Raw genomic sequence first — 12,472 nt, 5'->3', positions numbered from 1 at the left:
AGGCTGACTAAATGGTCACCAGCAGATACAACTATCTCATAATGCAGTTTGATATACACATGTAGCAGAGTTAACCCAAACCTTTGCAATCGGATAAATGACTGCAGCATGATATTTTATCACAAAAAAACAATGAAAAGTCGTAGAAAAATGTTTTTACAATAATTTTTCATTTTTTTTTGGTGTCTTTTAATATCACGCTGTAACAGTTCAACCAATTTCAGAAGTTCAGGTTAATTTTGCAACAGTCAATACATTTAAGCAGAAATGTAATAATTTCAAAATGTCATTTCCTGGAAATGTTTGCAAGCCTTGTATTACAAACATGCTGTCAGTCTGAAAAGGTAGTCATTGATTCTCTTTGCTTGTCTTTGGCATAGTACAACAAATGTCAGGTCTTTAAATATGGCGGCAATTCTGAAGCATAGCAGCCACCATAGCCACTGAGATTCAGCTGTTCTATACAGGGGATATGTGATGATAATGCCCGCGATCTCTCTGATCGAGGGAATTTTATTTTATTTTTTCAATCTCCATTCAGGTGCCCCTCTGTTATGAGCATCCACCCCCATAGCTTTTCCATTACAGTACAACTCAGATGCTGTAAGACTGCAGAATCATGCTACATCTATGGCAGCTGGGAGCCTTATGAAAGCTTCCAGGCTTCTCATAGTTATAAAGCTATTGAGGCTTTCCAGTAGCAAATCTCAATAGTTAGTGAATCTCCCATATACAGCAATACAGTTGTATTGCTAAGGACAAGGGATCTCCCAGGGGGGTTGGTAAAACAGTAAAAAATTATAAAATATTTAAAATGTAACAAATCACATACAAACATAAATGAATGAGGTATCCCCACGGCTGAAAACACAGAAATTACAAATGTATATGGCTAAGGTACCACATAGCGAGCCACAGTGAAAAAGAGCTGAGGGAAAAACCCTATCAGAAATTCATTGGTTTTTTTTCTGCAGCACTTTTCATAGAAAGTCTGTGGAGTTTTCCTCTGTGGACTTTCTTCTTCAATTTATATCTATACAGAAAACACAACTTCCAACTAAGTGTGCTGCTGAATGGCCATCAATTTACAATGGTGGGAATGGAATTGTATTAATATTCCATATTGAGCAGTATTGCTTCCTATTTCCTCAACAATTCATACATCCCACCAGCTGATCCTAGGACCGATCATCTCTGTGAATACTTTTCCATGATATACCCAATGCACCAATGCCCTCTTGCTTGATGTTAAGGTGACTAAAGGGGCCAGTATATACTGAACGATCAGTTTAAGACCACCTGTATGTGCTGAACAATCTGACAGAATCAATTTTGCACTCGCTGGCAAATTAACAACATCACCTTTCAGGGATGGCAATGTAATAGCTCGGGATGATCCATACATACATATTAGAAGACAACAACATTTTTGCCATTTTGCCTCCAAACATACTTTAATAAAAAGAGTTTAAAACATTCAAGACATTCCCCAAATACGTATAAAAAGTACATATGGTCCAGGGAAAAAAATATCACAGCTGCTTATATATGGAAATATAACAGTGCAGGTGTCAGAATGTGGTGACTCCAAGAAAAAAATGTGGGTAATGTAATTTTTGCTGCAAAGTAAACAAAATAAAAATCCATTAGATTATGGCACAAATGCAGACTTTTCACCCCATTCTGAAATGTTTTCCAGCTTCTTAGTACAGTGTATTGAATATTACATGACAAAGTATAATATGTCCCGCATATGGCTTTGTGCACAGAAAAATAAAACATATGGCTTATAAAAGACAGGCTATTATATCCATTAAATCCATAGCTCTGTGAATTCCAAAGTAAGGATAAGGTTAGTTTCACGCAAAAGAAAATGAGGAGAAATTCCTCTTAATTTTACGTTGCTGTATTCAGTCGCAGGATTGCTGCAATAGGGCCGATGAATGGACCAAATCAGCAAGGACTCCGAGTCGCAGAATCTGTGACAAGATGGAGCAGGACTCTTTTTTTTTTTTTTTTTTTTTGTATTGATATGCGATCTCTGCCTCCCATTGAAAGCAATGAGAGGTAGATTCAGGATGGAATCTGCCATGGATTTAGGGGGTGAAGTGCACTCCTAAATCTATGACAAATTCCTCCCTGTCAAACCAGCCTAAAAGTCCTGATAAGTCGGTCTGCAATTGGACCAATAGGTATATTGGATGGAAGCCAAATTGAATGTGAGCCCAGGCATCAATAGATGTGTTTAAAACAGAGACAAGGAGAGTCTGAGCAGAAGCATACTTTAGGCTAAGGCCGCACTGGGCAGAAATGCAGCGTAAAGCACCCTGCGGGAAGAACCGTGGGGTGAACACATTGCGGTTTTTCCCGCACCGCTTTCAACAGGAAATTCCCAGAGTTTTCCTCCACGGACTTTCTGTTACAATTATATCTATAGGAAGGCCGTCACAGTTTCCGAAGATATAAATGACATGCTGCGATTTTCAAAACGACGACAGTTTTGTAAATCGCAGCGTGTCCGCACTGCAATTTTTTCCACAAAGTGGGCATGGGAGTCGCATGAATCCCATCCACTTAGCAAGTACTGTAAAACCAGTGGGGCCCCGGCCTTATTGTATAAATCACAGCTTCTTATATCCACTGGAGTGGACGTACATTTTTGATACTAAAGTCTGCAAAAAAACCATATGTTTCATATGTGGATATTGATGTTGACTATGGTGCTAACTGAACTGCAGATTTTATTCACTGCATTGCAACAAGCAAAATCCACACTAAGGGTGCATGCACACTGAGTAACGCCGGGCGTGTATGAGAGCCGTACACGCCGGCATTACGGCAGACTGCCGAACACTTCCCATTCACTTCAATGGGAGCGCTCGTAAACGCCGCTGTTACGAGCGCTCCCATTGAAGTGAATGGGAAGTGTTCGGCAGCCCTGCTGTAACGCCGGCGTGTACGGCTCTCATACACGCCCGGCGTTACGTAGTGTGCATGCACCCTAAGACCACTGTGCTTCCATAACAGATGAGGTATATTGTGGATTACTAAATCTACAGAATGCCTAGAATCAGTCACAGATTTCGCACCACGCTTTAATATCCTTTATGGCAAAATTTCAGTATGGATTTCACAACTGAAATTCTGGAACAAATATGTGATGTATGAATGAATGAAAGTAGGGAGGGAGATCAGCCTGATGATCCACGTATTGAAGATCTGTCACCATCCACAAATTGACTAATCCCATCGACACATTGAAGAAAAAAAATCAGCAGCGGAAAAGGGAATGGAAAATCACAGCATGGAAATTATACCTACAGGAATGCTGATGTTTTCTGTATAGGTATTACAAGGGCGGAAAATCTGCAAAGAAAAACTCTGCGAGCTATCTGTGAAAAATACTGCAGAATAAAATGAGATGTGTTTCCGCCAAAGCCTTTTGCATGGCAAAAGACCACGGCTGCGGCGGACTAGGTGGGCCTTAAGGAAACCCCCGTGCTAAAGTGCTGAGGGAACAACTGCAGTGTGAATGCATTGTGGATCTTCCCGTAGCATTTGAACAGAAAGTTCACTGAGTTTTCTTCCACGGACTTTCTGTTACAATTATATCTATGGGAAAGCTGCCGGCATTTCCGTAGATATAATTGACATGCTGCAATTTTAAAAACCGTGACGGTTTTGGAAATCACAGTGTATGTACGCTGCAATTTTTTCCGCAAAGTGGGCATGGGATTCTCATGATTCCCATCCACTTTGCAAGTTCTGTAAAACGCCGCAATTTTCAGCTCATGGAGCCCCAGCCTAAAGGAGCAATGGTAAATCAGGATTATTATTTGCACTGGCCAATTGTACAGGGCCCAGTGTACAGTGTTCGGCTATGTCTGACATTCCCATTGACCTGGTATATGGCTGTATATTAGACCAGAAGATTTTTGAGTTATTCTAGTCATTAATTACATTCCTCTTATAGGCCTATTCACACAGCAGAATCTGGCACTTATTATAAGATGGATTCTGCATCAAAATCGGCGGCAAATTCTGCTCTTATTCTTGATTCTGCCTCCAAGCTATATTAATGGGTAAACTGTTTCTATTTGTAGGTATATTTACGGTAATTAGAAATATTAATTTCCTCATTTACATGTGACAGCAATATGGATAGTTTCACTGAGACAGACTCCTTATGCCATATGAAGCCATAGCTGACAAGTAGATATAACAAGCTTCTTATCATAATCATTTATAAAAATAACGTATATAATTATAATGGACAAACTATTGCTATCAAATATAATACTGAATATATTTCTTACATTGTGTACACTTTCCTTTATTTTCTTCAATGTATTAAATTGTTTAATTGACTTTTAAGCTTTTTGGCTAGAAACTTACTCTAATGTCTTACAGTTATATTCTTGGGAGTGCAGCACAAGGGTGAGCTAATATCAGATAAGATAAATGTCTTGCAGTTTCTTAAAGTGGCCACATGGAGATGCTAGAGACTTACCTAATGGCATTTGTAAATTGTGAAGACTGAAGGCTTTAAAAAATTCAGAAATAGCTGAAATGTGAGATTGGTGGATTCATGTAAATATTTTGTTTACAAATAAATCATAATGTAAGTCTGACCCTTTGAATATAAACATTACTAATTACTAGAATTCTGTGAAATCACAACATATTCATAATGTTTGCAAATTTTCAAAACCTTCAATATTGTAATTTAATATAGTTAAAACGAACCTGAAAAGTGATAAAACAGCTTTGCAAACAAGGCACAAAATTAAAATAATATTTTGATGGCCATGCTGCAGCTCATTTCCATTCAAATGAATGGGGCTGAGCTGCTCTACCAAGCACACCCACTATACAATACAGTGTATAACTTAGTATAGTTCAGTGCTTGGTAAGTAGTGAAGAAGCCGCAGCATTCAGTGACATGGGTCCAATAAACCCTTTCCGGCTAAGGCCCCACGGGCCAGAACCGCCGCGCTAAACCGCTGCAGGAACAACTGCGCTGTGATTGTGAACATATCGCGGTTCTTCCCGCAGTGCTTTAAACTCAAAGCTCACTGAGTTTTCCTCCGTGGACTTTCTGTTACAATTGGGAAAGCTGCTGGCGTTTCTGTAGATATAATTGACATGCTGCGATTTTCAAAACCGCCCCGGTTTTGGAAATCGCAGTGTGTACGCGCTGCGATTTTTTCCGCAAAGCGGGCATGGGATTCGTATGAATCCCATCCACTTTGCAAGTACTGTACAATGCCACGATTTTTACTGCGGCGCTTCCACCGTGGCCAAATCGCGGCATTTCCAGCCGATGGGGTCCCAGCCTTAGACTAATGCCCCACATAGTGAGACACAGCCAAACAATGCTGCAGAAAAGACAGTGACAAAAAGGCATTGCAGTTTTTCTGCAGCATTTTTCACAGAAAGTCTGCAGAGTTTTCCTCTTCAGACTTGGGGCTAGTTCACACGGAATTAACGCGCGCATTCTGGCACGTATACATGTGTCAGAATGTGAGCGCTCAAAACAGATCACATTCATTTCAATGTGTTGTTACAGGCGTATAACGCGTGTAATTTTGCGCGCGTCATTTTGCGGCAGCAAAACGACACATTGAAATAAATGTGATCTGTTTTGAGCGCTCACATTCTGACATGTGTATATGTGCCAGAAGGCGTGTGCATTAACTCCCTGTGAACCAGCCCTTGCTGCCTCTGTTATACCGATGAAAAAAACATCAGCGTTTCCATAACTGACCTGCTGTGATTTTCAAATGCACAAGCATTTTAGAAAAGCAGCATTTTCTCTGCAGATTTTTTTCTGCAATGTGTGGATGGGATTAGCCAGAATCCCATCCACTTTGCAGGTACTGTAAAATGCTGCATTTTTGCAACGTGGAGCAACCAGGCTTAGGGTATTCCCATGAACAGAACTATTTTTACATTTGTAGATATTTAAAAGTTAAACATTTTTGCAAATATAAGTAATTAAACATTTTGCTGAGTCTTAAAGATTTTCTCTAAATATCTTGTGTTCATAGTCTTGTTGTCTTGATCGGTTGCCAGTGGTTACGACCATGAACTTTCTAAGCTTAGAAATCAGCCATGAATTCTTTATTGTGGCCGGGATATCTTCTCATACATGTAGTGCCCCTCCCTGATAACCCGGCTACAATAAGGAAATCATGGCTGGGTTCTTGAGGAGTCCCAGGTCATAGGAAGTTTCTGCATTTGTGGTCATATCCATTGGCAACCAAGCAAGATCGCGACTTGTGACTTCAAGATTTTTATAGAAAATCTTTTAAACTCTGCAGAATTTTCAATTACTTATATTTGCAAAAATGTTTAACTTTCAATCTTTCTTAAAAAGATATTTTTAAAGATGGCTATATGTGGATAGATTAGATAACTGTTAACCTAACAGTTGTTCGGCTAACAGCTATCTCTCCCTATCCTCTCTGCACAGGTATGCTTCACTTGACTGAGCGATCTGAATATGGGGAGGGAACAAAATTTACCACCATCGGTTCTTAAGGCCGGGGCCCCACGGGACATAAACGCCACGATTTGCCCGGGAAAAATCGCTGTGTTGTACAGTGCAGGCAAAGTGGATGGGATTCATGCGAATCCCATCCCTACTTTGCGAAAAAGATCACAGCGCAGACACGCTGCGTTTTGCAAAGCCGTTGCGGCTTTTCAAATCGCAGCAGGTCAATCATATCTACGGAAACGCTGGCGGCTTTCCCGTAGATAACATGTTAAGAGATAGTCCGCAGAGGAAAACTCTGTGAACTTTCTCATAAAAGCGCTGCGGAAAGAACCGCAATGCGATCACGCAATGGTTCTTCCCGCGGCGCTTTACTGCTGCGGATACGGCCCGTGGGGCCTTAGCCTAAGATAGTTTATCTTTCTTGAAAAAAATAAAAGATCAGACATGCTGAAATCCGACTGCCTGATCCTTTTCTCCCCCTATACCTGGGGAAAGTCAGAAGGCTCACATATATGGCTGTTCCTGCAGAAATCTGACCAACATTAACCTTTTGTGTATGGACAGCTTTAGAACCAATATTTGCCTGCAAATATTAATCACAACATAATTTAATACATCCAGAAACTTTTCTACATCACATTACTAAAAACACAAAAGAAAGGTGAAGCACAGAAGAATGAAAATTTAAAAATACCATACTTTATTGAAACATAATAAAAAACAACAAACAAGGAGGGACACAACACATGAGAATGAATAAGGGCCAAGGAGGTGTACAATCGCAGTGCAACACCAGGGGTATAGGGATGGAAACATACACACATCAATGTCAATAAGTAGATGTACATCAAAAAAGTACTATTAAATTATACAAACAATTAGATCAGGAATCTATATGTGTGTAAATAATGTTTCCCATAATAACAATGGTAGCATGTAAGCCAGAAAGAGTAACCCAGTCTCACATCCAAAGAGCCGCTGCACATCCAGGAACAGAGAGGTAATACAAGTGTAAGCATATAGCATTACATATTCATGGTGCATCCAGGTACTGTACCTACAAACAGCAGAGGGCCCACCCCAACGCGCGGTTCAGCATACGTGCCTTTGTCAAGGAGTGGTGCCATGATGCAAGGAGAGGGTTAAAATAGGAATAAACAGCCAATAAACGACTGTATACAGATCATGTGACCAGGGAGACCAATAACAGAGAGTACCGCCTACAGGATGAAGTCTGAGGTCACATAATGCAAACCATTTGACCAGAAAGATCATGTGATCAGAAGAATCAATGCAAAGAATACCATTCACAGAATAACAAAGAATGCCGCCTACAGAATGAAGTCAGAGGTCACATGACGGTCGGCAAGGTAATAGTGATGCAAATCATGTGATCGGAAGAATCAATGCAAAGGATACCACCCACAGAATAAAACTGGAAGTCACATGGCGATCACCAAGGTGACGGCGACACGGGCCGCGGCATCACGTGACTGTAAGTCATGTGACCGTGCTGCCAATCACAGGAAGACCGCATGTATGTACTTAACTCAGCTGTATAACAGATAAAATTGCATTAAGACACCAGCAGAGTCAAGTGAGGCCAGTATATACAAAATATCCATGCATTCACCAGAAGATAACAACATTCAAAGGAGAGTGATATGGTATAACGAAATATAAATAAGAGATGTTCATAGATCCTGAATGAAATATTATTCCATCTACAAACTGTATAAAAGGTTATATAAGGATACGCAATAAGCATAATATCAAAACAATCAAAATATACATAATTACAATAATAAGCAATAAAAATAACTCATAAATCACATTACTAGATATGACTTCCGTCTACTCATTGTCCCATATCTCCATTTTCATTACGTGAAATAATACATGAAACATACATATCTCCATTTTCATTACCTGTACAGATGAAACTTGATAGTCCACCATAGACGACATCATCGTTGTCTGGTAATATAAACGGACACCGTGTTTGTACCTCCAAACAGTATTGCTTGCAAGGGATTTTGCTACTGCATTCAGATTGTGTAACTTCAAAAAACTGGGAACACAGCCAGGACTTGTAGACAGTCTGAAAAATAAAACATAAGGTAATATTATATAGCAGTTTGTTTTATTTATTGGGGTCCAGACAAATGCATGCAAGTAAGCTTAAAAGATGAGCAACCATTACACCAGGGATTTATAATAAGAATTATTTTGACATCTCCACTGTGCAGTTTAGAAGATAAACTAATTATATTTCTCATCGGGTACATCAGCTAATTTCCATGATATATCAGTCTGCAGAAGAGGCCACTAATGCCGCATATCCCTATTAGGAGTTGTCTATCCATTATTGCTCCACTCTTACTTACAATCTATTGTGCAAACTCAGAAAAAATATTCTTTCCTTACATATAACACGTGAAAAACCCTATTAAACACCATTTCCATCAATTACAGTATATTAACTGCATAACGCAACCTGAGTCAACAGAACAATGTGTACAGAAGTAGACTAAGGCCGGCTTAAACTTTAGATCATACAGGCGTCCGGATAATAGGATTGGTTGTATAAAGGATCCTACTATCAACATTATCAATTAAACTTCCCAGTTGGGGAAATGCAGTTTTTGGAAGACAAACATGGTTGCTGAACACTGGCATGTTTGTTCCATACCTCCTTGTTTTTAGAAATTTCAGACAACCCCAATAGATGGGCGAATCATTTAGGCTCCATCCAACAACCATAGGTTTACTGATGAAAAATAGAAGGGATGCAAACTGATGGCGTCCATGTGTTGTCCATGTTTTTCCTGGACCCATACACATGAATGAATGAGATGACCATAAAATGAACAGGAATAGGATTTGTTTTATATTTCCCAAGTTCATGGCCCTGACACTGACCTCTGAATAATATGGGTCATGTTAGAACCATAGAAATGAAGGGGTCTATATACTATCTGTAACTAAGGATCCGAAGCGCAAAATAAATACAATAGTGTGCATGGAGCTTAAGCGAAATATATCAGTTAATTTGTATTACTTTTCATTGATTTCTATCTCCTGATTCCCTTTATTCACATCATTTTTGTTGGTGTGACTAAAACGGATCCTTTACATTACTGTACATTGAAAACATGTTAATAAAGTTTCAACAGTATATAAAAAACTAAAAGTCTCAAATAAAGTAATAGTGTTTCAATCTTTGCATAAAATAAAGTGTAAATACATTTAACAAGAACTTTATGAGTTCTACCCCAACTTCATTAGAAGGTAAAATAATATTCAGCTCAATGGAAACAAGTCTCCAAGGATCCTCCTATACTCCTATACACCTTGCTCTCTATGAGTAATTCATAGGTCAACATGAAAGTCAACATGATAGTACACAGCATGCTTAGCTATTGTAACCAGCGACAGAGGTCATGACCCCCTTACTGCATAAACCTCAGACAAGTAATGAAATCAGTTATACAAATGTACCACTCTTTAATGTAAACCATTCGAAGATTCAATATACATTAAAAAGTCCCTTTGATGTTCACAGTAAAACGTGCCGACCATTCATATCTATTACATTGCCAGAACCGTCCATTATGCAATACTTAGTCATGGTTAAACATGAAGCAATCCAATGCTATTCTGCAGTTCACTGAATACACAGACCCTTTCTGCTTCCATATACAACTTACATTTCACTAACCAAATCTTTTACACAATTCACAACTCCAAGAAATCATAATAATCTTCAAGGTGCAATGCTCAATTGGAAATAGCACTGCCTGATTTTCATATATTACACCCTTTTACAAAAGTATGGCATAGGGTCAGTTCTAGTTGACATTTTTTCCCACGTTACTTTATATAATTGTCAGCTCTGGCATTGATGTGTGAAGTGGATAGTATAGTTACTTGCTCTATATATTTGTTATGGATGATATCAGATGAGGTATAAACTGACTCACCAGGTCATACTACAGTAGAATACTGAGAAACAATGTCTTTATTTGTATGGAGTACAGTTTGCACACCAAACATGCTGTAATACAGGGGTTTACAATTTTTGGAACTCCAGCTGCTGTGAAACTACAACTCCCAACATGCTCCATTCACTTCCATGAACAGCAGAACAAATATACATGCTGGGGGTAATAGTTTTACAACAGGGGAGTGCGGAAGGTTGCCTAACCCTGCTGTAATATTTCAAGATAAAAATATTTAAAACAATGTTGGAAAAATCCAATCCAGCCAAAGTGCCTAGAATATTGGACGCTCTTCTTAATTCTTACTGTTGAGTTATTAGAAAAAACAACTTTGTTTTTAAAGGGGTTATCCAACTTTAATAGACACCATTGATATTAGTTGATGGGTGACTCTCAGCACCTACTGTACGCCAATTGACTCTCAGCACCTATGACAATAATCTGATTGAAATAACCTCTTCACTATGTACATCGGATGCCAGTCAGTACTCTGAGCATCATGCTGTTTGTAGCAGCTTTTTTAGGTATTACTGTGTTGGCCATTCACTTGACAGGACAAATATCTGTTCAGCAGGGGTGTCAAGAAACAACTGTGAAAATTAGATTGGCTAATTTGCATACTTATTGCTAAGGAGAATTTTCATTAAATAAATGTCCACACACACACACTGGGTCTCTTCAATGGTAAACACTGTTTGTCCTGAAACTTTTTAGCTTAAAAGATAATATTGGGGGGAGAGACCTGTATATATGAACTTAATTTTTCCTAGATCTATAGCAAGTGCTGCTTTATACGCTAGAGCAGGGATCATCAACCTTCGACACTCCAGCTGTTGTAAAACTACAACTCCCAGCATGCATACTTACTCTGCTGTTCTTGGAATTCCCATGGATATGAATGGAGCATGTTGGGCATTGTAGTTTCACAGTAGCTGGAGTGCTGAAGGTTGCTGACCCCTGCACTACAGTTTTAATAGTCATGGTGTAGCGGAGTAATATTGCTAGGATCTTGAAAAATTTACAATCATAAACTTGCCTTAAGGGTACATTTTTTTCCTCCTAGCAGCGTCTTCCCTTCGAATGTACATTACTGATCCTGATGCAGATAATTTGGCCAACATTACATGGTGTTCCCACCAGGGATCAATTTGTTAAAATTAATACAACTTTTCCTAGCATTAATTTACAAGTAGCAGGATAAGGATGGCTGCCTGATGTGTCTGTTAAGAGCAAAGTCATGCTGGAGCTTGTGTCCAATATTGTCTCTCTAATTCAAGGAACTTTACCTATAGTTAGAGAAATTACTAATGCTTATGCAAGATTCGCTTCTTAGAAACAATGATCAGTGTTTCTGCTGCCTCCTATGATAACATTGGTGAACATTAAGGCATATTGGTGTGACATAGAGAAATTCATTAACAAATGAAACCAATATAAAGGATGAGACATTAATAGCTAAGATGGCAGATACAGATGCAGCGTGATATCTTCTCAAAGGAGAGAACAAGAACCAATGAAAAGTCACTTTGAAACCATTTCTCAATGACTTTTTATTGGTTTTGTTGTCTTCTTTGATAAGATATCACTCTGCAGAAGTTAGGGTTAACTACTCCATCTGTATATGGAATTCTAATAATGATGTATCTCCTTTTACCATATACCTCTTCATCAAGAAACAATTACAGCGTCTTCCACGTAAAACATTCTTTCTACTATAGAAACCGTAGATCAGAATCAAGTTCATGTAGTAATGTGCACCTAAATTACACTTGACGTGAAGACACGTGTAACTTGAACAAACTAGAATTCAGACCTATATGTGTCCCAAAGTATATCTTAACATATGGCATTATCTTCTACACTGTCGTGTTAATGTGACTTTTTTCAATGACATTTGTTGTGTTAAGTTAAAGTTAAAGTTTTCTACATATGTATCACAGGAAATAATTATCTGGATTCAGTAACGTATAGT

The 12,472-nt window shown here is 38.8% G+C and overlaps 1 protein-coding gene across 1 annotated transcript in view; it reads right to left on the bottom strand.

Annotated features, from left to right (window-relative positions):
- Positions 1 to 12,472, bottom strand: part of NALF1 (NALCN channel auxiliary factor 1) — a 407,113-nt gene that overhangs the window by 3,296 nt on the left and 391,345 nt on the right. The window contains exon 2 of the mRNA XM_075265299.1: positions 8,429 to 8,600. Coding sequence (XP_075121400.1) covers positions 8,429 to 8,600 — 172 coding nt within the window. The remainder of the gene's footprint in view (positions 1 to 8,428; positions 8,601 to 12,472) is intronic.

The sequence above is a fragment of the Leptodactylus fuscus genome, chromosome 2, assembly GCF_031893055.1.
Source record: "Leptodactylus fuscus isolate aLepFus1 chromosome 2, aLepFus1.hap2, whole genome shotgun sequence".
Taxonomy (NCBI): domain Eukaryota; kingdom Metazoa; phylum Chordata; class Amphibia; order Anura; family Leptodactylidae; genus Leptodactylus; species Leptodactylus fuscus.
This window is presented reverse-complemented; position numbering and strand designations above follow the sequence as displayed.